We start from the raw sequence: 27,365 nt of genomic DNA on the forward strand, positions 1-27,365 counted from the left end.
GTACATGCCAAGTGTGTGGTACAACTTCTCGGTGGACGTGTCCTTGAAGGCTAGCAGCTAAAGGATTCAACCTTTGACGATGTTGACGAAGGTTGCACTTGTGGCCGAGGTCCTTGTCCGAGCGAGGAGTCCGCACCATCAATAGGCCATCCTCACGCGTGTTGTCCTACTAGGTCCCGCTGTCTGGACCACCATGGCATCTCCATCTTTCATCGATGATCACAGCACCACGAGTCCACGACCTAATAGCCACAACTTCGCTGAGCACCACCCTTGTCGCGCCAATCCACACGAAGGGCTAGTATGTGAGTGCGGTGGCAGCGCAGTAGGCTAGCCTTGGAGCAACGTGTGGACACCAGCGCGTGGGTGGAGGAGTGATGGAGGTAGTAAGATACCACACATAGTTGTTTTTGTAAAATTTTATCCTAATCAACATCCTTTGAAGGGGTATGGACCTCTCATGCACAACTAAACAAGTTTAGGGAGACAAATTTTGAGCTTGTAAGTTCGTGAACCTAAGTGGCACAAGTGTACAAGTTAAAGGGCAACCAATGTATTTAACTCATATAGAATTTATTACCCTCACTAGCCTCTTGAGTCTCTTTTTAGCTTTTTTGGCATCTTGAGGTTAAAATCTAAAATAAAGAATTGCAACCATTTTGCTAAAAAATTTATATAATTTTTAATTTTATTATACAAAATAATAGACTAAAACCTACAATTGTTGGATAACAGGGAAACTAAACGCTAAGGCCTTGTTTAGTTCGCAAAAATTTTCAAGATTGCCCGTCACATCGAATCTTTGGTCATATGTATGAAGCATTAAATATAGACGAAAATAAAAACTAACTGTACAGTTTATCTATAATTTGTGAGATGAATATTTTGAACCTAGTTACTTCGTGATTGAACAATGTTTGTCAAATAAAAACGAAATGCTACAGTAGCCAAAAACAAAATTTTTTGCGAGGCCTAATTAAAAAAAGTACTCCTATAACACCCGCGTGAAAAAAAAGTGCAATCCCAACTCTTTTCTAACCCGGCCCAATAAACAGTTGAGCCCATATACAAGACGCCCATGTACCACACGGAACAGAGAGAGAGAGAGGGAGAGGAGAGAGAGAGTGCAGCACTGCAGGGGTCTACTGAGGAACTGGAAGTCGGGAAATGGCGGAGGCGACGAATTCGAGCTTGGGCACGTAGGCGTTGTTCCTGCCATCGCCGCAGCGGTTGCCGGACTCTTACGCCGCCGCCGCCGCCGCCGCCGGAGACCACTAGTTCTCCTGCGCGGCGGCTCCGCGGCTCCTGCGCTCTCTTTTACCTTCCTCCCGCTAGGGTTTTCTCCGATCCCCAATCACTGTAAGTCGCCGCGGCTTGCCTGGGTGTTTCCCTCTGAGGTCGTGCTCGCCTGAGTTGTAGGTTTGGTCTCCTTGTACGCAGATTTTGGAATCGTTGTCGCAATCAGTGTGGTTCTGTCCCAGCTAGGGTTACTACCTCGGTAGGCTAATTTTGGGGTGTGAAATATACAGGGTTGTTTTTGGGGAGACCTAGTTGCTACATCCAGCTTCTTAGTGGCTTTGAACATACCATGTGGCGAGTTGGTCAAGCATATCGACGTTTAGGGGTTGTTTGGATCTTGAATTGATGCAAAGAAAGAAAGGTTAAGTAGTTTTAAAGACTGACCACCTACGACAATGATTGCTTAGGTTAGGATACGGCTTGGATATGAAAACCAGCTCTGAAACCCAGGGAAGAGGTTTATGTAAATGCTACCTACTTATACCTGTTTTATATTATTACATATGATCGGTTTTTATCTAAACAACAATTCAACTGAATGCTATCCTAATTGAAGTTGATTGCTATTTTTAATCAGCGGAGCTCTCCCATTGCATGCCCTGAATGCTTTAGTTTATGAAGGGTATTCATGTTATGTGTTGTAGACCAGAAATGTCATTCCAAACTTCAGATGGGGATTTTGCACTATCTATGCTGTTTTATCCGCAAAAACCTATAACTATAGTGGACCATGTTTGTTATCTAATATGAATTTCTACACTATCAGATGCTTGAGGAACGTGCAAAATCTAGGTCAATATTTTCTTCGAAGTTCTAGCATGGATTGCCATGAGACTGTGGGCTACGTCTGTTTTCACCTACTAAACCTGCTAATGGTTCAATAATACATTGCATATACTAGAGTAGTCCTGAAACATCATGCCATTGTATCTGTACCTCTACACCCTTATACGATGCTTAAAGGCAATCATTTGCTTGTTCAACATGAATCACAGACTGCCCTGAATACTTCTTTTTTTTCTTGCATTTTGTAATGACCGGCTATGATGACAGGCTAGTTCACAAATGGCTTCATCACAGCATGCTAGTTCACAAATGGCTTCATCGCAGCATGTTGAGATGGAGGCCGCAAAACTTCTACATAAACTTATTCAGGAGTCGAAGGATGAGCCTGCTAAACTAGCAACAAAACTTTACGTGGTATGCAGCTCAACTGATAATAATATAGAAGGACATGAAAAGTCTGAAAACCTCTACCAACTTGCTTCTTATTTTATGTTTGATGTTCCAGATATGTCAGCATATGAAACTAAGTGGAAAGGAGCAGTCACTGCCATATCAAGTCATATCGAGGTCTGTATCTATTTCTTCACTATTTTTAGAAATGAGAAAATGACTCAAAAATTGGTTTGTGTTCTTCAGTTTCTCCATACGGAGTTCTCTAAATGGACTGGAATTGAACTTCTTTTTGGTTTCTTTGATTTAATAGCCATACTGTTCTTATGTTGGAATTGCAAAAAAGAAGAATGGAGGTGATAGATGTGCCCTAAAAAAAGGAGAAAAGAAATATAAAATAAAAGAAAATCTGTTAATTGCTAAAGCTACCTATCAGACAGGCAGAATGGTACAGAACTTAGAGGAGGGAACCTTTTATCGTATCTTACTGAAGTTTTTCTGGTGCTATAGGACTGACTAACCAGTTAATTTAGGAGATGAAAGTCGGAACAAACAGAAGGGACATAGGTCCTCGGGGCAGCATGGGTCCTATAGTGCAGCAAATCTGCCCTTTCTCTATATAAAAAAACATAGCCAGCCTAACCTCCAGGGAAGGGGGAAAATAAGAAAAGGCTGCCACAGTGCAAAAGGGGTTGATCCTTGTGGCTTGTGCAGATTTTTGGTGAGATGCTGAAGGGATTTGTATATTGGGAAGGGTTTTGGGAAATCAGTTGTCCTTATTGTTTCTTGCTTCTTTTGGGGTTTGAAAATTCATGGTTTGCAGAGGGAGTGATTCTTTACAGTTTCCTTCTTTTGGGGTTCAGAAATTTGATGGCTTGCAGAGGGAGAGAATACTGGATATACCCTCATCCCAACACAATGAATATTGCCTTCTGCACTTGCACAGCCACAGCAAGGGGAAAAGTTGGCATGCCTAGTACCAAATGTTGTGACATATGTTGGGAGGAACTTCATACTTCATGATACTGGAATTAGGTCCTCTATATAGATGTAATATCTTAATTGGTGTCAGATGATTGCCACTTTCATGGCCAGCAGTAAGGAACTGTATAGCATGTAGGGAGTAGTGATGCTATGGCCCATGGGAATGGACATGGAACTGAACACTTGAACTTGGCTGCATGGTGATGACGTTGCACGAAGAGACAAGGCTCGGGGGTAAAAATTGTGGTGATGTATTTATAGTCCTCTGTCTCCTCTCTCCAACAAACTAACTCCAATCCTGAGCATAATCTTAATAGACTCTCAGATTCTAATAAGAATTCTTTCTCCACTTCAATAATTCTAATCTGAACTCTAGTCTAACTTGATGCCGAAGTAGAATCATCAGGAACCTGAACCTGCGTGATGCTGGTGCCTGCAGTACCGCAATTCTCACATCACATGACATCTCTTCCTCCCTTGGGAAACTGCAATCTATAGTGACAAATAATCTTGGTTACACTTTACATGAATGATTTAAATGCCAAGTGAAAGGATGGTACATACTTCAGCAGTTTATATAGAGGTTTAACAATGTAGGTTGTTGCTTTTGCCTTTTCCTAATTTAAACTATTTCATACTGCCTGTAAAATTGGCAGGGCTATGGAGACAGTTGTGAACCAACATGGAATTGATATGGATGCATTGCGATCATCGCGAATTCCATTTGCTGGTGGTCCTCAGGCAGGGGATTCTAGTGGTGCCATGTCAAAGGACAAGGAGGTCATTGGTAACCAGTCTCCGATGGTTGGAAGTGATGCATCCCAAACTAGTGGACAAGCTGGACTGTGGCAGCTTCCATCAGGTAAGCAGATTTGAAAGAAGATTTCCAATAGTTTTGAAGATATAAATTTTACTTCCTAACACTTATTTTATGTCATAAGGTTCAACTGATATGACAAGGCATGGGACATCTATTTCGGGTAGGCTACCTACAGGGCCAAATAGGGGAGATTTCTCAGCAGCTGAAATTCATCAAGCCTCCATGTCACAAAAGAGCGGTAGATCCTCTGGCATTGAAAGCCCTGCAAGCCTGCAGATGGAGGATACCAGATCTATGAATTCACACGATTCTTTGAAATCTGATGAGAAAACAAGCAAGAAAACCTCTTCCAAGAGAAAAAGGATGGATTCAAAAGGAGCTGGGGATTTGCATTCTGAAGACAACTCAAAGTCAGATGCTATGTCCACTGGACCGAATACCAGAAAGGGGAAACAGGTTGGTAAGGCTGGTAGACAAGGTCAACCTTCCATGGGAATTGAGCATGAGCAACCGCATATACTGCAAGGTGGTACTGCTCAGGTGCCACCGATACATGGTGGTGCACCTTTTCTCAGGACTCACCCAGAAGGTCCTTCTGGGAGGACAATGGACAAGACGAAACCATCAAATCCATTCTCAATGGCTCAAATTCCAAGTTTTCCTGAAGGACTGGCTTCTAGTGGTGCCACCATCGAGTTGCAAAAAAGTATACAGGGTGGAGCAAATTTATTTAATCCTAGTTTTGGTTGGAACCAAAACCCACAAGTTCCAACCTTGAAGAATTCTCAAGGTTCTATTCCCAATTTAGTGAGGTCTGGAGTTACTATCGAAGGTACTTAAACAAGATATAGTAGTCTAAGGTTAGATACAGGAGTGCAAATACTTATCTTCTTGATAATGAGCTTACTTTTGTTGCAGGCAAAATTAATGTAGGGGCACAAGGAGCTTTTAACTCTACCTCGGCACCACAAATGGAATTTCCCACAATTCCTCCTTACAACCCCTCTTCCTTTGGAGTTAGCTCACAGTTTCTGGACAAAGGCAAGGAGTTGGCTTCCAGCAGTACTGGCGCTGAACTTCATTCCACGTCTAAAGTTGCATCTCAGCCTGGAATTCCTCATGTAAGGCCTTTGTTTTAATACTTAGAGATCCTATGTGCAGGGACTTGCATATTGTTTTTTGGATATCACTACTGTACCTTTTAGATAATATGCCATCCACTTAAGTCAGGAGGGTTAGATATTCATTCTCATAAGGTTTGGAATTGAGATTACATGGAAATGCATTTGATACGTCATATGTGTCTCAGTATGTCTCTATGAGGGTGCCTTAATTGGTTTCCTAGCAAGGTTCATCATCTGGCTAGTGTATCCTGCCTCCACCAGCCATCTTGAGAAGCTTTTTAGTTACTCATCTAACATCTGCTCTTCTGTTTATTTATATAAGGGTACCTTCAATAGCTAATGCAATCTTCGAGAGTTCTTATTTGAGGCAAACGTAATGTAACTTTGCAGGGAAGTCCCATGCAAGAAAGGCAAGGTATTATCAGGGTGCCACAGAGAGCTGATCCATCTTCACTTCCGAGCAGAAGTACCGGGCCAAGTCCAATGTCTCACACTTCTTCCAACACACCATTTAAAGAACAACAGCTGAAGCAGCTCAGAGCACAGTGCTTAGTATTTCTTGCATTTAGGTCTGCTTTTCTTTTCGTATATCTTTTTCTTGTTGTAGTTTCACTGAGTATATCCAGGCTTCAGAGCATGGCATCCAAACTTCATTTTGTGGTACCCATGTAGGCTGCCTTTTCTTGTAGGAATAATTTGCAGCCCAGGAGGGTACATCTTGAAATTGCTTTGGGCAGAGGGCCTCCTGCAGAAAGTAAGAACTAAAAGAAACACATTGTGATCTATGTGATTTTTGTTTTGTCATACCAATGATAGGTTTATACATGAAAATCAGGTGACAGTGCAGGTCAGAGGGGCAGCGAGGGCAGAGTGTCTGATGCTTTGGGAAAGGAAAATGGTAGCAGTCGGGAGAATTCTGGTGTCTTTTGTAGGCAAACTGATATCTCTAGACTTCCATCCACATCTGCAGGAAGTATTGCAGAGGTTGATTCCTTACTGAAGGACCCAGAAAATGCTACAAAAAAGATCAAGGTTGCTGAACAGGAGAAGTCATTGATGGAAGTAGAAAATATCCAGCAAGCTTCAGCTAGTTCTGGAATGCGTTCCCAAGAAACTGCATCTCAAAATCCATCTGGGCCACAACAGTCATACTTTCAGGGAGATACAAGAAGAATTGCCTCTGATATCCATAGGACTGATGCTGAAAATTTGAGCCGGAATTTAAGTTGGGGAGGCCAGGGATCTACTGTTTTGGGTGGTACTAGACAGCATCTGAATCAGGAAACTAAAGAATCACTTCCACCTTCAAAGTCACACCATATGCCTGGTGATGGTTTCAACTCCAATATACCAGGAATAGATCGGACTCCAGAGACAGCCGGAGCTGGTAATGATGTTGAAAATTGTAGCCATGTTGTGGATATTGTGCCTGAGCAGGCTGCTGATGATGGAGATGAGGACCTTCCAGAGCATGAGGATTTATTGTCATCTCCTCCAAAGCACACAATGACAGAAAAATGGATCTTGGATTACCAGAAGAGAATTTACAATGAGAGACAAAAGAGGGCATCGGAGCAGCATAAATTACACAGCAGAATGTCAGCATCATATGAGAAGCTAAAGGTCTCTCTTTCCTTTCTCTTGAGGGTCTGAAATGAGAAAAATATCATTAGATATGTTTATATACGTGAATTTCTATTTCATGACAATGTTATTTTAACAATCAGAATTTTCCTTCTAGGTGTTATTTTCTCCTGTCATCAGAACAACTTGTTTATGTATGCTATACTGTTAGTTCATTTGTATGTGTTTCTTTTTTACACCACTAGACTTACATCTTGTCGTTCGTTGGCTGGCTATAAACCTAATTTAAGTTCCCTCCATCTTCAGGAGAGTGTCAATTCTTCTGAAGATCTTTCCGCAAAGACAAAGAGTGTCATTGAATTGAAAAAGCTTCAGCTTCTGCCACTTCAACGTCGTGTACGCAGGTTGGTTGTGATCGGAGAAACCCCCCCCCCCCCCCCCCCCACACACACACACACACACACCAATCAGTGGTATTCTTTTGTTAATCTGGCTATATGTCTGTTTAACTATGTAGTCCATGTTTTTTTCTACTCTATCACGCAGTGAATTTTTGCTGGACTTTTTCAAGCCTAATACAACCGACTTAGAGCGCATAAAATCACTGAAGAAACATAGGCATGGCCGGCGGGTGAAACAGCTTGAAAAAATTGAACAGAAAATGAAGGAAGAAAGGCAAAAGAGAATTCGTGAGAGACAGAAGGAGTTCTTTGCTGATATAGAGGCTCACAGGTTGGATGACAATCTCTGTTGCTTTCATCATTTCATTGAACCATCTGAAGTCATCTCTATGCGATGTCTTTTGCAGAGAGAAACTTGAGGATAACTTCAAGGCTAAGAGAGAGCGCTTGAAGGGATTCAATCGATATGCAAAAGAATTTCACAAAAGGAAAGAAAGAATTCATCGGGAGAAACTGGATAGGATCCAACGGGAGAAAATCAATCTGCTTAAGAACAATGATGTTGAGGGTTATCTTAGAATGGTCCAGGTGAGTCTTGTCTTGCTTTATTTTGATTTACTGGTATTTTGATCTTAGCCCTTCATTTGATCTTTATTTGATTAAGTCGCCTCTGATAAACATTACTACATTGTAGGATGCAAAATCTGACCGTGTCAAGCAACTATTGCGTGAAACTGAGAAATATCTACAGAAACTTGGGAATAAATTACAGAATGCAAAGTCCACAGATGGCCGCTCATCTTTTGTTACTGATAAGAGTGACGCTGCAAACGACATTGAAGATGAGAGCTACCAGCCACAGGTTACTTAGTTTTCTGGTATATAGATTTCTGATTCCTTCATGTTTGATATTTACTCAAGTGTGATTTCCTCTTTGCAGCATTATCTGGAAAGTAATGAGAAGTACTATCAACTGGCACACAGGTACTTATGAATTGGACAAAAGACATATTCCTTTGTTAATAGGAAGTACAAGCATGTGCTTAGTTTTAGACTCCCCCTTGTATTCTAATGTTCATAGTTTGCTAATTAAATTCCCAATCCTTTTCTAATTCTGACATTGTTCCTTACTTTTTTCTAGTGTGAAGGAAACTGTAAATGATCAGCCGTCTTATCTTCAGGGTGGCAAATTGCGAGAGTAAGCTGCACTATTCATTATGCTACTATTTTGTTTCCTTAAATTTTTGTCGTGTGATCAGATATTCTTGTTTTTTGCTGTTGTTGTCACGTATTTGATCATTTATACTTTTTTTATTGGTTTGCTACTTGCTTGCTATTGTACAGGTACCAGATGAACGGTTTGCGTTGGCTGGTTTCATTGTACAATAATAATTTGAATGGTATTTTAGCAGATGAGATGGGTCTTGGTAAAACAGTGCAAGTAAGACCTTGTGCAGTGTGTTCAACACTTATTTTCATCTGTTCTGTAGTTGTTTAAAATAATACATGAATCCTTCTTATTTGCCTTCGTACTTTGGCAGGTAATCTCTTTGTTATGCTACCTTATGGAAACAAAAAATGACCGTGGACCTTTTCTCGTGGTTGTACCATCGTCTGTTCTTCCTGGATGGGAATCTGAACTCAGCTTCTGGGCACCTAGTATAAATAAAATTGCTTATTCTGGTCCTCCAGAAGAAAGGCGCAAGATGTTCAAGTAAATGTTATATTTTTCAATTCATCTTGCACTAATCATTCGGAGTTTTTATTTACTTCAGCTATTTTCTTTCAGAGAGATGATCGTTCATCAGAAGTTCAATGTTCTTTTGACAACATACGAGTACTTGATGAACAAGCATGATAGGCCAAAACTAAGCAAAATACAATGGCACTATATAATAATTGATGAAGGGCACCGTATTAAAAATGCTTCTTGTAAGCTTAATGCTGATTTGAAGCTTTATCGGAGCTCTCATCGGCTATTATTGACAGGAACACCTCTTCAGGTTCTGAAGTTTGCATTTGTACTGTTATTCATTAATTTACTCTTTGCTTTTCAAGCAATTTTTGCACCAGCTGTTTTCTGATCTAAAGTGGCCTCTATCCTCTATATTAGTAATATACCCCTCACCCTGATCCAAATGTAGGTTGTTTTGTCAGAAGTCAAACTTACCTAACTTCGATAAAGTTTTTTGAAAGATACACAAACGCTATAACATGAGATCTGTTTTATTAAGTCCACCATGAAATATGTCATGATTCATGATAGTTCTAGTTCATTTGTTTGGTACTGTAGATGCTAATATATTTTTCCGTAAGGTATAAACTTGGTCCAAGTTAGAGAAGTTTGGTTTGCAACAAGTTGTGGGCACTTTCTGTATAAATAGTACTGTACTATCATTTATGACCACACTTTCTGTCTTTCTCTGCTAATTTGGCCTGCTTTTTCTGTGAAGAATAATCTTGAGGAGCTGTGGGCACTTTTGAATTTTCTATTGCCCAATATATTTAATTCATCAGAGGACTTCTCTCAGTGGTTTAACAAACCATTTGAAAGTAATGGTGATAATTCACCTGATGAGGTACAACCTCAGTTTTATTTGTTTCCCTCAGTGGTGGACTGTCCTGTTCTAAGGAATGATGTTTGACTGCATATATTTTCTGTTTAAAGGCCTTACTTTCGGAGGAGGAAAACTTGCTGATCATAAATCGTCTTCACCAGGTTCTTCGGCCCTTTGTACTCCGAAGACTTAAGCATAAGGTCTTTGATTTCACAATCTTAATGCCTGTTTTGGGGAATAATCAAATAATTGCATATTGACGTTCCAGCAATCCACTGCATTCTCCATTAGCTTTGTTTGATCTACGTTCTCCATGATTGGTAGTTCAAAGTTGTCTACTTTTAGTTTGCTCCATGTGCCTTTATGAGTCTATCTAGTTTAGTTTAAGCTAAATTGATTTGAAACGTTTTCCATATTGGCATATTGTTGCATGTGCAGCCAGGATTTTACAGCTTTGACCACTAATATATGTGTGAAGGCACATTTATTATGCTTTCTCACTATTTTTTTTATATCAGTTACTGGCATTACCTTTGAAATTGTGCCTTTTCCACCATATTGACATTGGCTGGGTTATGACTTGCACATGAACAATAGGAAAGAACTTACATTTGCAAACAGTGGGAGCGAGTGATTTCTGTTGTCTCAAGCGTATTTCTTGTCCTATAGTTAAATTCAAGCTAACCAAAATGTCTTCTATTCTATTTTAGTTGTTTTTGAAGCTTGAGCAATTGATATTCAACAAACCAAAAAGGACTGCTTCCATCTCTTTCTATAGGATGTATTAGAATTGAATTTGATAAATTTTGACTAACAGTTAAGCAAATTGTATGCATTCTGAGTTGAAAAATTATATCAATAGATTCACATTCCACAACCCAGTTAGGCCCTGTTTGGATACAAAGTATTTTTGGAGTTTGAGAAAAATACCATGGTTTTGTGAAATACTTAGGTTTTAGAGTGCCATAAAGTGTTTGGGTGCAACAAACTTTATGGTTTTGAATACCATGGTATTGCTGAAACTGTATTCTTTTTGGAGTTTTAAAAACTCCACTTAGACCTCTTTTTTCTAAACCATGGTTTTGCACATCAATGGTTCGAAAACTGCAGGATACTATGGTTTCTTAATACTACAACATCCAAACAAGGCCTTAAACATATATTCAAGGTTTAGCTAGGCGCTAGGCGGAATCTAGGCGCTGACCCATTGCCTAGCGCCTAGTCGGGAGTACTCGTGCCTAGGCGCTCCTAGGCGTTTTCCTAGGCGTTTTGGCAATCAATTAGACATGCAACCACAGAATACTTTCACTCAATCAGAGAGGAGGCGGGGAGCAGGGGAGGGAACACGGGACAGGGGAGCAGCCTGAGAGGGAGGGGTGAAGAACATGGGAGGGGAGAGGAGCAGGGGAGAGCAGCTGCCGGCGGAGGAGGGGAAGGGGATGGACCATGGGACAGGGAGGGGTGCACCGGCAGCGAAGACCTCGCACCTGATTCCATCTGCGTGCGCGCCCGCGGCGTCCGCCTCCGCGCGGAAACCTTCACGCCCTGGCCCGCTGCGGCAAATTTCCGTGGCCTCGCGCGTCCGCATCTGCTTCCGCGCCGCTTCCATGCCCCTCTCGCGCGCCTCTGTGCCGCTTCCGTGCCCGCCTCGTGCTGCTTTCGCGCCCCTTAGTTCCGCCTATCGCCGAGATGGGCGACTACCCACCTAGTCGAGGCGACGGGCTTCGCCCAGCGCCTACTCGCGACTAGTCGCCGCCTACTTGCCGCCTAGCCGAACTATGCATATATTTACAAATGGACATGTAAAGACTTTACAAATCGTAATATGTTAAAATGGACTTATGTAAAGTAACTGAGGGGGTAGTGCATTGGACAGATCTTTTAGTTAGCTTTTAGCAATTTGCTCATTAATTTCGATTATTGTTGTTATTCGTATGTTTCTCATCTTTGTCTGTGTCCAGATAATTATGCAAGTTTTGTTGTACTAACTTCAGGTCGAAAATGAGCTGCCTGAGAAAATTGAAAGACTTGTGAGATGTGAGCCATCTGCTTATCAGAAACTTCTCATGACAAGGGTGGAAGAAAATCTTGGTGGGATTGGAGCCGTTAAGGTGTGTATCATCTTACTGTTCTGAGTCGTGCTAGATAGTATGTTTCATTGATCATTTCCTGAGTATTTGAAGGATTTGGTCTTTAAGATACTACATTATTGTCTTTAGGTTCGCTCTGTGCACAACTCTGTCATGGAATTGAGGAACATATGCAACCATCCTTACCTGAGCCAGCTTCATGTTGAAGAGGTAGAATGCAAATCTTCCATTCTGCCTCTGTGCCTCACTATTGTTATTTTTGATTCCTTATGTTTGCCATCAACCATTTGGGTTCTCTTGTAGATTGAGGGCTATCTGCCTAAACATTTCCTGCCATCTATTGTGAGGCTCTGCGGAAAACTTGAGATGTTGGACAGATTGCTGCCCAAACTCAAAGCAACTGGCCATAGGGTGAGTGAATATTATTTGGATTTAGTCTGACTTGAATTTGATTGTTCCTTTTTTTTTCTCTAGTTGCCAGTTGAACTTGAATGATCTTCCCTCCCCTCCTGCTCCCTCATCTTTTTTTGTATCTTTTTTCCTTTTCACTGATGGCAACTACAATCCTCCAGGTTCTACTTTTTTCTACAATGACAAGATTGCTTGATGTAATGGAGGATTACCTGGTTTGGAAAAAGTATAAATACCTTCGATTGGATGGGCACACTTCTGGTCAGGAAAGAGGAGCTCTTATCGATAAATTTAATGATCCTAATTCTCAAGCATTCATTTTTCTTCTTAGGTATGTTACAATTGTATTGCAAGTTTTTATCAAAAAGTGAGCTTAGCAAACTCACGAAGTATGATTGGGCTACTGATTTGATAATATTTATTTAAACCTATTTATCTAATGACAAACGAATACTTAGCTCTAACTGTTATCTACCTCTTTTTGGTAGTATACGAGCTGGAGGTGTTGGGGTCAATCTTCAAGCAGCCGATACAGTTATCATATTTGATACTGATTGGAATCCTCAGGTAGCTAAATATCTAGTTATAATGTTATATATAAATATATACACCTATTACTCTTCTATAAGAGAACACAATGTGCTGCTCACTACTAATTGATTTTTATCCAGGTTGACCTGCAAGCACAGGCTAGGGCCCACAGGATTGGTCAAAAGAAGGAGGTTCTTGTTTTACGTTTAGAAACGGTAATCATTTCTTGTGGTGTTAGGTTGAAAGTTTGTTTATCTACTCCCTCTGTTTCAAATTGTAAGGCCTTTTAGCTTTTTCTATGTATCTAGACATAGCGTATATTTATGTTCATAGCTTTTTCTGTACCTAGAAAAGCCAAAGCAACTTACAATTTGGAACGAGGGAGTAGTTGAAAAATCAATTGAGCTTACCCAGTGGCTAGTGTTGAAAGTTACCACACATTGTGGGTGGCCTGGGGAAGGGAATTTCTAGGAAGCCTTTCCCTTGCTTTATTTTGCAAGTAGGCTGATTCATACCAATGTTTGTTTGTTTTGTTTCTTGACATCTAGGATGAATTTGAAATTTTATTTTTCATGTTTATTTAATTTTATATATACCACATGCATCATGTTTCAAAAAATATTCAAAGCATTGCGACATGCTCAATTCATTAGCTGGGACACGGCTACACGGGACCCTTGGATGAAATCCACTCTCATATAAGAAACCACAGAAAATAATAATACATGCACTTAGCTTAGGGAGCAGAAAACCATGGATACTAATAGTTCTCTTAATAAAACAGCTATTGTTTGAAGGTACAACACAATTTGATGTTTCTCAATCGAAATGAACATTTTTTTTTGGGTAAGCCAAATGAATAAAGTTGTGCCTTTGATACTAAAAAGTTCTTTGATAATGACTATATACAAAACTTCATGAGGAGATTTTTCTCTATTATTTATCTGTTTGTGCCATAGCAGAAACCCTATGTGATTTTGTGATGACCTGAATATCTCAAGAATTCTACTAGTTGTGATGAAAAATCTCGTGCCATTTGTTTTTGACTTTTAGCCTATTTTAATGATATAAGGTCCGAACTGTTGAAGAACAAGTCAGGGCTTCAGCAGAACACAAATTAGGTGTTGCTAATCAGAGTATAACAGCGGGTTTTTTTGACAATAACACAAGGTAAATCCTTCTATTGTCTCAAATAATTTAGCACCCACAGGTCCCAGCCTCGCCCTCCTAATTTATACAATGGGGTGCTATTTCAGTGCTGAAGATCGAAGAGAGTATCTTGAATCACTCCTACGTGAGTGTAAGAAGGAAGAAGCAGCTCCAGTGTTAGACGACGATGCTCTGAATGATATTCTAGCTCGGAGGTAAGATCCGGTTGCTTCGACATTATGAATGTTTGTATTTACATAACATTGCTTTGCTTTCTGTACTGCAGTGAAGCTGAGATTGACATATTTGAGTCTATTGACAAGCAAAGGAGAGAAGAAGAAATGGTATGCTGAATTTCTATAAGTTGCTTTCAGCTAAAGCTTCTACATATTTGCCATCTTGTAATATTGTTGTCCTTACAGGCAATTTGGCAAAAGGTGGTTCAGGATGGTTCAACTAGTGGGCTAGACCCTGCAGTATTGCCTTCTCGTCTTGTGACTGATGATGATCTCAAGCCCTTCTGCCATGCTATGAAACTTTACGAGCCATCATCAAATGTGAAAACAGTAAAGGTGAATGTGAGGAAGAAGGGTGAACTTGGGGGGCTTGATACACAACATTATGGAAGGGGTAAACGAGCTCGTGAGGTCAGTTGCACACTGTCTCTTAATGTATCTTTCAATTGTTGCCTAATGGATTTCTTTGCTAATTCATGAATACCCATATAGGTTCGCTCTTATGAGGACCAATGGACTGAAGAAGAATTTGAAAAACTTTGTCAAGTTGATTCTCCTGAATCACCCCAACCTGGTGGCATGTCAAAGGATTTGGATATTCCTAATAAAGGCATTAAGACTGAAATTGCTGTGGAGAGTTCAAAAGAACCAGAACAAATGAGGATGGAGGCATCCCCAACTGTTGGGGACTCCCCACCAGCCAAACGACGGAGAGGCAGACCTAAAAGGTCAGATGTTTTCTTATCTCCTACTGCAGATCTGACTGATGCTGTCAAACAAGACACAGGAACCACACAGGATGGTAGTTTGGCCACACCAGCAAGTACCTTCCATTCTGATACACCAGCTACTCCAATCCATTCTGCTGCTTCAGATGTTAATATACATTCTATTTCACCAGCTGATATCAAGAAACAAGAGTTCAGTACTGATACTAAGCCTTCCAGTTCTGTCTCTGTTTTGGAAGGATCCACGGCGAATGAAATTGGTACACCATTACAGAGTGTTCATAATGTAGCAGCTCCTGCACCACCGCATCAATCAGCTAGGGGGAGAAAATCCCAAGCAGGAGAAACACCTCGCAGGCGAGGCCGAAAACCAAAATCTCTATCTTCATCTGGTGTAGATGATGTTAGTCTTAACCCAACTGTTTCAACTGGTAGTGGGGTAGCAGACACTAGTTATGTTTCTTCATATTCTCATGTGAATATGCCCTCATCACAAGGCACTGCTGTGGCACTGGCAGGAATCCAGAAGGATTTGGTCACAGTTAAATTGGATACATTGTTGCCAGATAGTGGTAAGAATATTTCTCCTGTTAATGAAGATAAAGGTGCTACTGTTACAACACCTGTGGCAAAAGATATCTGTGCTGGAACTGTGACAACATCAGACAACACTATCACCCTGACACCGAATACTCTTAAGGAAAACATTGGATTAGTTCAAGTAGCATCTGCACCTACTATGCCTATGCCTGTGGCTTCAGAAGAATTATTGAAAACAGCAGCACATGTTGTGGTGGCAGATAAGCCTGTTGAGAAGCAAACTGCTTCACGTCGCCGCAGAAAGAAAACATCTAGTAGCGAGGATACTGGAGTCAGCACTAGACAAAGATCAGCTATGAAAAAATCTTATTACAGTACTTCTGTTGCCATTGATGAAGTTGGTTCTGCCATGACCCCAAATGAGAAATCAGGTATAGAGAAGGAAAGAGATGTCAGTTCAATTCAAGATACTCCCAATCAGCTGCCAAATATTAACTCACCACTGTATGAGAAGTCTGGATATGATTCTCAACCAAGCACACCTATAGCTGTCCCCATCAATGAAGCTACTCTTCCTAGTGGCTTTGATACCCGCACTACTCATTCTAAGATAACTCTAGCAACATCTGCCAATCCTGCTGATCATGATAAACCGGTTGATTTGCACCTTAATGCGCCTGTTTCGGTTGATTCCCAAAATCATGAACAACTCAAGACAGGAAAGGACCATTTGGCAGTGAGTTCTGGAATCTTTTCTACTCAATTGCAAACAGTTACTGCAAATCCTACTAGTGATAATAAACCAGGAACTACCCAGTTTGAACCATCTGCTTCCTCTGTTCAGAATTCAGGTAAGGATGCCACTGCACTGACTTCTTCTGAGGTTGACAGTGCTGCTCCAAATAAGGCACCAAGCAGGAGGAGGAAAGGGTCAACGCGGGAACCACGCACCAGAAGAACTTCTGCAGCAGCTGCAAGTGAACGCCGTGCCCGACTTACTGGATCGAAGCAGGCAGAGGACACAAAGAAGTTAAAGATGTCTGCAACGCCAACTACAACAGTGTGTGTTTTAGCGGTAGAGCAACAGGGAGCTGCCTCTTTAAGAGCTGAGGTTACCAATGCTTCTGTTTGTGAAGAGCAGAAGAATCCTGGGAGTCACGTGTCTTCTGACATTTCAATTCCTGTGGGGAGTCATGTGCTGGGCGCAATAAGTACTGAAGAAACAACTGCCACTGTGATAACTCAGACTCCTGCAGTGGCTAAATCAGAAGAAAGAAAACTTCCAGTAGGGGATCAACAAGGTATAATTTATTACACTCAGATTGCTGTTCTTGGTCCAGATGAGAAGAGTGGCATAATCTTTGCTATTATTTTCCATGGTAGTGGTAACAGTGGCTGACATTACTTGTGCATATCTTGTTTTTATTTTTCCTAGGTATTCAGTTTGATAGTACAGTACCACAAACGAAGATGGTATCAAATGATGAAAGCATGCAAGGTACACTCTCACACACATGTATCTGCTCACAAGCAGTTCTTGGTCCAGACGAGAAGAACTGTACACTGTTTGCTGTGATTTGTACTGGTCAACAGTAGTAATTGCTGATGTTTCTTATGCATGGTTTTGCTGCTTTTTTTTTCAGGTACTGAAGTTAATAATTCGGAACAGACAAAAATAGTTTCTGCTGCTGAACCAGCACCTGCAAATGATGAACACATGCAAGGTACTCCTCGGCACACTGTCATCCTCACACATGGCACTATTCATCGCTGATGTTTCTTATGCATGATTTTGCTGCTTTTGTTTTCAGGTACTGAAGTTAGTAATTCGGAACAAACAAAAATGGTTTCTGCTGCTGAACCAGCACCTGCAAATGATGAACACACGCAAGGTACTCCTCATCACACACACTCATCCTCACACATGGCACGGTTCGTGGCCCAGATTAAGAGTAGAACATTATTGCTGTTAATTTTTCGACGGTCATTAGTACCAATTGCTGACATCATGCATATCTTTGCTCTTCTTTTCAGCTATAGAGGTTGGTAGTTCAGAGCAACCAACAAGTATGGTTTCAGCTGTGGAATCAGCACCTTCAAATGATGAAGAACACACAACGCATGAAGTGTATCTTGAGACTGCTGCTGATGATATGCTTACCTCTAGTGCAGCAACAGATATATTGCGGGATACAGTTGAGCATGCAGCTCGCCAGGCCAATGCAGCATGTACAGATGGAACCACAAGGCAGTCTGAAGCATCACAACTTGATAGCAAAGCCTCTCATGATGCCTCGTATAAAGACACTACTACTACTGTCTCCACCAAAGATGATAGCAAAGCCTCTCGCGATGCTTCTTACATCTTGCCCAGTGAAGGCACTGCTGTTGATGTTACTGGTTCTAAGCAAGATGATGTGAACATTGTTGGCACACAAACTGCTGATGCTTCCAGGGGTTCTTCTAGTCATTTTCAAGCTACTTTACAATCAACTGAGTCAGATTGGCATCCAGGTCAAGAGGAGAATTTGGAGAGTAGGAAGGAGCAGGTGAAAACGGAAGAAGCTTTGGATAACAGTTCTGGTGGCAATCAAACTCACAGTTTGGGCGATGAACCTTCTCATGATACATCATTAGCAAGAAATTCTCCTTTGGAATACTCGAATGAGCGTTGTTCTGCTCAAGTAATTGGTGAAACTTTCAAAAGTAAAGAAAATATTGTTGAAGTCCATTCTGCCATGAATACTGATGGCCCTGATGAAGCTCTGGATGCATTGTATGTCCAATCTAAGGAGGCCAGCATAACAGATAGTGGTGTAGCTACCGATGTTGATAAATTTGAAGGTAAAGAGACTAGTGTCGAGGTCCGTGATGACATGAATACTGATGGGCCTGAGGATGCTCAGGATGCTTTGTCCACCCAATCTGATAAAGAGGCCAGCATGGTAGAATTTGGTGTGTCTAACGATGGTAGTCCCACAGTTTGCAAAGCACACAATGATCTCGAGGGTCATGTATCTTGTGAAGATAGGACTGGTGGTGATATCCATACCAATGCAAATTATGGTTCTAATAATAAAAGTGAGGACACCATTGTTAATCCTGTTAAAACCACACGAGAACCGTTGGAAGAAAGCACCGTTATTGTATCAGAGAATTCTGATTTGAATAAGCAAAGCCACACATTGCATACTGGAAATGATCCTCCTGCAAGTACCCTGTTGATAGTTGAGTCTAACAAAGTTACTTGTGATGCTGAAATTGTTTGTGCTAGCAGATTAGAGTCTTCTTGTATTGAGGCTGAAACAGTGGCTATCCAAGAGTCAGCTGTTACTGATTTTGAGGGAACAAAAGGAACTGGGGATTTGGGTCACAAAACTGGCAGTCCGCTGTGTGATGATGTTCATGATACATCATGTTCTGTGATTGGTCTTGTGTGTGAGAAAGAACCTACTGAAGATCTTACTGATGGTAGCCATTCAGAAGCACCTAATTTACTTGCTGCTGTAGTACAAACTCGAGAAACTACTGTTGCAAACCAAGAGGAAATCATAGATGCAGTAGTGTTTATTGATGCCTGCAAGGCAGAACCTGATGGTGATTGTACTGTTGCTAAAGGAGCTGAAGAGACTGTAGAAATGGTTCATTCTGTTGAAAAGCAATCTGCTGTATTAGAACATGTTGAGAGACAGACGAAACAAACTACGATTTGTGGTTCTGTGCTAAATGAGTCCCCTCAGGCTGCAGGGTTGGAAGAGGACTGCTCTGTACTGAAGCATGGCGGTCCTACTGCCTCATCTGAGCTTCTTGCTGTAGCACCCAATCCAATCAGTGAAACTTCTGTTATTCAAGCCGAACCAGAGGCAACAAACTCGGATGGATACTGCACAACAGAGGTTGGCAGTGCTTTATCTGAAACTGTCAGGGGACTGGAGCCAAATAAAGAAACTGCTGTTCCAATGCAAGAGGATATTGAAGAAGCTAATGATACTTCTAATAATTGTGAAGCACACAATAATTCGGGGATTCATGCATTTGGTGAAGTGTTGATGGAAATGCAGTCATCAGAGGTCAAGGAAGTATCTTTTATTCAGTCTGGTGCAGCAAATTTGAGCACACAGACTCCTGTACTGCCTGATGAAACAGGACAAACCAATGTGGCTTCGACTGCAGAACTAGTACCTACAAATGATGATGAACACATGCAAGGTATTTTTTATCGCATGCATAAGCCACCGCTCTTGTGAGGAGAGCAGTACTCCCTGTGCAGTTATTTTCAATGTCAATAGTAACAATGGCTTAAATTTCTTGTGTACGTTCTTTCTCCCTTTATTTTCAGGCACTGATGTTAATTCTGAGCAACAAACAAAGATGGTTTCACCTGCTGAATCAGCACCTGGTAATGATGAACACATGCAAGGTACTAATTTTAAGTATCTAACCCACTTGTGCCCACACACACCCGAACTACAGTTCTTGTCTCAGATAGAATAGAACGTCCTCTGCTGTTGTTTTTTTAAAGGTCAATAGTAACTGCGACTGACATTTCTTATCATTCTTTGTCCTCTTTCTTTCAGACATCACGGTTCTAAGTTCAGAACTGCAAACAAAGATGGTTTCAGCTGCAGAGATTGATGCATTATGTGTCCAGGAGACTGCAATTGTTGATCTTGGGGGAACTAGAGGAACAGTTGATCTGAATGACATTAGTACACAGGTTCCTGCATTACCTGGAAGTGATGTGCTAGGTAATCCCCACTCCCTGTCCTCAGCACAATGCATATATTTTCCATCGTTTAATATGCATATGGGTCTAGGCACTCATGTGCAGCTGTCTTGTTCAGGTGTGGAGGCACATAATTCAGAACCAAAAAAAGCATCCTCACCAGGTCTGCACACTGTTTAAAACTCGAATTAGTTTATATTCACATATACATTTACGCATGCCTTTGCTGCTGCTTTTCTCCCCAGGTGATGAAATTATTAGTTCAGAACAACAAGCAGAAATTGAAACGATTGCAGAGACAGAAACAGTGAGCGTTAAGGAGAATGCCATTGCTGATCATGAGGAAACAGGTGACCAGAGTGGCGTAAGTATACATGCTCCTCTATTAGCTGAATCTGGAGAAAAGGGATCACATGGAGTTGAATTGTGTGGTAAGCACTTCTCCCCACAAGCTCTCGTTTCCTATGTTGGTACTTTGATATCAAGATACTCATGCACATCTGGCATTTCAGGTATTGAGATTGAGGCTAATAATTCGGAACAAGGAAAGATGGTTTCAACTGTGGAAGCAGCCTCTACACCAGGTTTGTGCATTATTTGAATTTCTGAAGAAGTTACTATTCAATTAGGATTTTATCTAATCTCTGTACAGACGATCTAGGGCGTCACACACATGAAGTGCATGTAACTGGTGATGGTGCTATATTATCTAGTGCGGAACAGGACACATTGCAAGATAACATAAGCAGTGGTGCTGATGTGGACCTAACAACCAGCCAAAGGAAAACAGACTCTGAAGGTATCAAGGATCCTTCTATTGGGACTAACATAGAGGAGATCCAAGGCCCTTATGAAACCTCGAACAAGGACCATTTTACTGATCCTCCTGCGACTACCCTGGTGATAGCTGAATCTGATAAGGATACCTGTGATGCAGAAGTTGTTTGTGCTGGCAAGTTAGAATCTTCTGGTGCTGATGCTGTTGGAACGGTTGCTGTCCAGGAGGTTCCTGCTGTTGCTGGCGATAGAGCAGGAGGGATAGGTGAATGGTCCCCCCCCCCCCCCCCCCCCCCCCCCCCCCAAACACACGCACACACACTGACACACAAATGTTTAATGTTGATACTGAGCATCTGTCTCAGTTACTCACTTTGCATATGATTTTTCAGGTGTTGAAGGTCATTGTTCAGAACAAGTAAAGATGGCTTCGGTTGCAGAAGCAGCGTCTAGCCTGGCTTTAGTAGGATATTCTTCTTCAGAAGACTCAATGGTGGATGCTGCTGCCCGAGTAGCTGATGGTGATTTTGCGGATAGTAAAGGGGCTGGTGTTGATTGCCAAGAAACTATGCCTACTCAAGCCACCTCTACCCTCCCAGAGAACATGGATTGGCAGAATGATTCTCTTGCAGCTGCTGCGGTGACGGTTGAACCAATGTTTGCTTCCTCATCTGAGCACGCTGCAGAATCCAAGCCAATTGATGAAACTTCTGTTATGCAAGTGGAACTGGCAACCAGTACAGGGGATGAATGTGCAGCAGAGGGTGACAATGTTGTTTCATCTGAAACTGTTGTGGAATCAGAGCCTGTTCAAGAAACTGTTGTTCCTAGTCAAGGAGGTAGCATAGAAGCTAATAATACTTCTACCATCAGCGAAGTAAACAAAGATACCGAGTCTCGTGCATCTGGTGAAGTATGCAAAGATGCTCAGTCTCATGGCGGTGAATCTTACACTGAACTGCAATTGGCACCTTCCTCTGGTGAGGAGGCCATGATATTGTGTAGTGAGCTGCCCAGCCAGGAGGTGAAGGAGGCTCCAAGCAGTGAACCTTTGGGGTATAATGAAAATGTGAAAACAGAAAATGATTCTTCTTCTCAAGAACCAGTCAATGAGGAATCTGCTCCTGGTGCTGAAAATGCAAAGATTGATGAAGCTGACACAGAACAGCAACTGCCTCCTGGGCAGCAGGTGAAGGAGGCTCCAAGCAACCCTTTGGGGAATAATGAAAATGTGAAAATGGAAAATGAAGCTTCTGCTCAGGGACCAGTAAATGAGGAATCTGCTCCTCGTGCTGAAAATGTAAAGATTGATGAAGCTGACACAGAACAACTGCCTCCATCTGGTGAGGCCATGGTAGACATATCTAGCGAGCTACTCAGCCATGACGAAAAGGTGGCTCCAAGCACAGTCCCTTTAGGAAATGATGAAGATGCACATATGGAAGAGGCTTCTGCTGCACAGAGAGAGCTAAGCACTGAAGTTGCTCATGGTAGTGAAAATGCGAAACTTAGTGAAGCTGGCACGTCTGGTGAGGCCATGGTAGACGTATCTAGCGAGCTACTCAGCCAAGATGAAAAGGTGGCTCCAAGCACTGGCCCTCTAGGAAATGATGAAGATGCACAGATGGAAGAGGCTGCTGCTGCACAGAGAGAGCTAAGCACTGAAGTTGATCATGGTAGTGAAAATGTGAAACTTGGTGAAGCTGGCACGGAGCTGCAGTTGCCACCACCTTCATCTGGTGAGGCACTGGTAGACATATCTAGGGAGCAACTCAGCCAAGAGGTGCAGGAGGTTGCAAGCTCTGGGCCCTCAGGAACTGATGAAAATACTGAGATGGAACGGCTAAACACCAAACATTCACCTGGTGGTGAAACCTCAAAACTTGTTGGAGCTGATCCGGGAATACAATTGCCACCGTCTGGTGAGGCTGTGGTAGATATATCTAATGAGCCACCCAGCTGCCAAGAGGTAAAGGAGGCCCCGAGCAGTGACAGTTTGGGAAATGATGAAAATTCAGACACCGAGAAGACTGCTGCTGCCTTACAGGGACGGCTAAACACCGAGCTTGCTCCTAGTGGCGAAAATACAGAATCTAATGAAGCTGACACTGGGAAACAAGAGACACCCGTGTCTGCTGATGCTATGGTAGAATCATCCAGCGAGCCTCCCAGCGATGAGGCAAAGGAAGCTCCAACCACTGACCTGTCTGGGGATGATGAAAAAGCAAAGTCGGCAAGGGCTGCTGTTGTTGCGGAACTTTTTGGAGATGCAACAGAAGGTGGTTCGGATCAGCCATTGCCGTCTCCAAGAGAACAAGGCAAGGAAGCAGAGGCTGATGGTGACTTGTAGAGTAAATTATGCAAATATTGTATTAAGAGCTACTAGAATCTGTGTAAGTAAGAAATGATATTAGTGCTTTAGTTGTAACTGTTGGAAGCTTTTACTCAGAATCAAAAGCAACGTGCTGAGATTACAGCAACAGTGGCCCACGGCAGTTTACTACTGTTTGATGTTCCTACTGCGTTTTGTTGAGACAGACAGTTGATCTGTCTCGTCTTGCATCGAAGTTAGCTTTGCGCCATGTTATACAACCAGTCAAGTTCTTTTCGCCACGACGACGTGCTCTGGCTGTAACCTGGAAGCACCGACAGAGGGAAGAACAGTGATCTCCTAGTTTCACTATGTTGTACTGTTAGCTGATTTGAAGGGGCATTGCAGTAGTGTGGCTTCGTAAAATAATGGTGCGTTTGAATTGTGGGCATATCGATCTAGAATCATCTGAACCTAAATACAAACCTGGATTATCTGTTTGGATGATCTGTTTGGTTTGCATCATGAGTTGAACGGATACATTACCAACCCAACCTTCATAGTCTCCCCTGCTCGCGTAATTTATTTTGACGGACTGGCCGATTCAAAAATCGTTGGACGACGCGGCTCCGTCCCATGACGAAACCAACTGATTTCTGGATGGCTGATTTTTGTATGGAGCGGTGCCGCAATCCAATGCTTCACAGGTCATGATCAACCATCTATTTTAGTTTGAAAATGAATGTTTTAAACTGGACTAGTCAAGTTTGTTTGCATAAAGGTGCGGAATAGTTACTAAGCAAGTCTACCAAGTTCAACGGTCCTCTGTAGTGTTCAGTCCTGCTTGTTTCTTCATTTGAATTTTCTCTGTCGGCGTGCCTATTATACTTGCCTCACATAGAATACTGAAACTGTAGTTCGATTTATTATGCCTAGTGTTGTAATTCTGTGTTTGAAAGGTACGTCTCATGTTGAAGTATTTCGGGAACGTGTATTTGAATTGTCCTCAATTTGACGGTGTGCCAACTGATCTCATGTACTAGGATCCTTGACTGCGAAAGTCCCAACGGACACTACGTGCATGTAAAATCGCGTCGCATATGTACAGCAGAATGCCAGAATGTAATAGCAGACGTCCTAATTGAATAAGCATATGCAAAAGTCGAATCTTGTGGCCATTAAATATAAAAAATAATTAATTATATAGTTTACTTATAATTTGTGAGATGAATTTTTAAACCTAGTTAAACAATAATTAACAAATATAAATAAAAGTGTTACAATGTCTAAATCTTTAAAAAAAATCTAAACAAAATCTTACTTGTTCCTCCAGCTCAAGGGGCTGCCGAATGCCGAGTGGTGTGCACTACGAAAAGATGTGATGCAATGAAATATGCAACCACAACAGGGACTCCTCGATCTTGCTTCCGGTTTCTGTTACGAGGGAGACAATGGGTGCGTTTGGTTTCTCTAAATCTGGCTTTTTATTTGGATGGGTTAAGTTTTGGTTGTTTAGTTGTGTGAGTCAGGCTCTATCTGATCATCCGTACGACCAGAGTCAGACCCAAGTAGAAATATCAAGTTGGTGTTTCTTCTGGAGCCAGGCTTCGGTCGGCTCCGTGCCAGCCCATGTGCTGCTTCTCCTCATCTCCCAGACGCAACACCTCTTGGCATCATTGTTTCATCGCACTCCTCCACGACCGAGGACGATGATGCAAGCCATGAGCTTCTTCTCCGCCCGCGACCCCACCCTGTTGTTGGTCACTGGTAGCCATGGCCGCCATGAAGGTCCTGCCGGAGCACCTTCTCCTTTGCTGCAAATCCGGCCGTGAGCACGCTCAAGTACACTCGTGAAGGAGAAAAGGAAGGTAAACTCACCAGCTCAAAGAAGAGGTGATTATATCCAAACCAAGCCAACCAACCAAACAACAACTCATTCTAGCTAGGCTCAGCACTACACGCAACCAAACAAACATGTCTGGGCTTGCTAGGGGCAGACTTAGGCTAGTCGGCTTAGTTTTGCTAGCGAGACTTGTATAGGAAATGAACCAAACACACCCAATGTGTTGTTATTATTATTATTATTATTATTATTATTATTATTATTATTATTATTATTATTATTATTATTATTATTATTATTATTATTATTATTATTATTATTATTATTATTATTATTATTATTATTATTATTATTATTATTATTATTATTATTATTATTATTATTATTATTATTATTATTATTATTATTATTATTATTATTACATTTTATTTGGTAATTAGTGTCTAATCATGGACTATTAGGCTCAAAAAACTCATCTCGCAAATTATTCTTTAGTTGTGTTTTTAGTTTCGTAAATAGTCTATATTTAATACTTTATGCATGTGTCCAAACATTTAATGCGATAGATGGTAACGGCGTGAACCAAATAGGGCCTTAGATTTGCATTAGTCCCAAGAAATCATCGACTAGCCTGTTCGCTTGGCTTATAGATTATACTTTTTTGTTAATTAACAATATTTTTCTCTTATAATAAATTAACGAATAGTATTTTGACTTACTCTACAACTTGGCATCGCAGCCTAGCACCGGCACTAGCACTAGCAGGGCCTTCCCCTGCACCGTTGGTGATTATCCTCTGCCGAACGCAGCACATAGACGGAGATACTACACTCCAGCACAGCAGTCGGCAGGGCGGTGATGATTGTCAGGGGCGACGGGTATCTAGACGGGTCAACGCTTGACCGAGTCTGTGCCTTCGGTTATATGTGAACCGAACGCAGGTAAAAAGATGCGGCGTGCAAAAATGCTACCACGAGCATCGCTCCTCGTTCCATTCGTGTGGCGTGCAAAGTGACGGCGGGTCGGTGGTGAAAGTCAGCGCCTGCGTGCCTGCCTGCTCCGTTTGATCCACAAACTAATCATGATGTAGAGGGGCCTTTTAATTTCAAGCAATCAGGGAGAGTAGAGGAGCATCTAGATCCTTCTGATCAGTCGAGTCAACATCTAACAGTGGACGAATATGCATGGCCGGACAAGTTCTCGGTTCTCGGTTGTCACAGTCACAGACTCAGCGCTGTTTCACTTGGTGGTATCTGGCATCAGGACCTTTTTTATCTTCAGGGGTATCAGTACTCTAGAATATCCTTTTTCTATACTCATGGCTCCACCACTGAAGAACGAGGGCACTTGTTTCTTCACTTGAGCTTATTAGTCGAATCTATCAATTATTTAATAGTGTTTTCTCTTATAACGAGTACTTTCTATCATAGCTTATCAGCTAAACGAATAATGGCTCAGAGTAACTAGTTCAGAATGAGCAGATCTTGCAATAATTGAACAAGCTAGTGTTGCTCTAGAATCTTACATTAAAAAAACTTTTCTTGTCAACTAGTCCCAGAAATACAAGATGGGGTTTAAAAGGTTGAGGAATCCAGAATACCTATGTAGGAGTACTGTATAAGACAAATTCTAAACCTTTGTTACCTTATAATGTACTGTATAATTGTTACCTTTCGTTTTATAGGACGGAAAGAAAATATGTAGTACGCAATTAAATGCCAATTTCTCATAAATTGTATGGACCTAATTTGATTACTTTTCCTCACATAACATATAATTAGTTTAATCTAGAAGAATTCTTCTAAATCAAACATTTTTAGCTCTGACTATCGGTATTAAAAAAATCCACGTTCATCGCTAATGTAAGATTGACGCTACTAGATTCATTTTTTAAAAAAATACTCGGCCATATAATTGTTTTCTAAGTATATTGCTAGAAAAAAAATTATTTTCTTCCTTCTATACGAATCACAATATTGATAGAGTAGTATGCACCTACACTCATCTCTATGTGAATGCATTTTATATTAGGGATCCCAGAGACATCAAAATGAGTTTATATTTGTGATCAATAGAA

General features: G+C 41.5%; 1 protein-coding gene across 6 annotated transcripts; it reads left to right on the forward strand.

Moving 5' to 3' along the window:
• LOC8061515 (chromatin structure-remodeling complex protein SYD) lies at positions 1,092-23,721 on the forward strand. Of its 6 annotated transcripts, none has more exons than XM_021448544.1 (43): positions 1,092-1,359; positions 2,353-2,499; positions 2,591-2,652; positions 4,116-4,321; positions 4,401-5,111; positions 5,198-5,400; positions 5,794-5,972; positions 6,093-6,157; positions 6,239-7,026; positions 7,294-7,391; positions 7,534-7,719; positions 7,796-7,976; positions 8,083-8,250; positions 8,329-8,372; positions 8,530-8,586; positions 8,733-8,829; positions 8,930-9,102; positions 9,178-9,391; positions 9,842-9,967; positions 10,057-10,146; positions 11,941-12,057; positions 12,166-12,246; positions 12,340-12,447; positions 12,609-12,778; positions 12,936-13,014; positions 13,119-13,193; positions 14,051-14,148; positions 14,235-14,342; positions 14,414-14,471; positions 14,550-14,774; positions 14,856-16,932; positions 17,067-17,129; positions 17,275-17,355; positions 17,443-17,523; positions 17,666-19,840; positions 19,971-20,051; positions 20,209-20,379; positions 20,476-20,520; positions 20,603-20,788; positions 20,870-20,941; positions 21,010-21,156; positions 21,295-21,399; positions 21,527-23,721. In XM_021448544.1, the coding sequence occupies exons 2-43, from the start codon at positions 2,365-2,367 to the stop codon at positions 23,482-23,484; spliced, it is 12,144 nt and encodes a 4,047-aa protein (XP_021304219.1). In that variant the 5' UTR covers positions 1,092-1,359; positions 2,353-2,364; the 3' UTR covers positions 23,485-23,721. The 6 variants fall into 6 exon arrangements, with proteins under 6 accessions (XP_021304219.1, XP_021304218.1, XP_021304216.1 ...); XM_021448543.1 differs by having other exon boundaries at positions 14,856-16,367; positions 16,476-16,932; positions 21,010-21,399; XM_021448541.1 differs by having other exon boundaries at positions 21,010-21,399.

Source organism: Sorghum bicolor, chromosome 10 (assembly GCF_000003195.3).
Source record: "Sorghum bicolor cultivar BTx623 chromosome 10, Sorghum_bicolor_NCBIv3, whole genome shotgun sequence".
Taxonomy (NCBI): Eukaryota; Viridiplantae; Streptophyta; class Magnoliopsida; order Poales; family Poaceae; genus Sorghum; species Sorghum bicolor.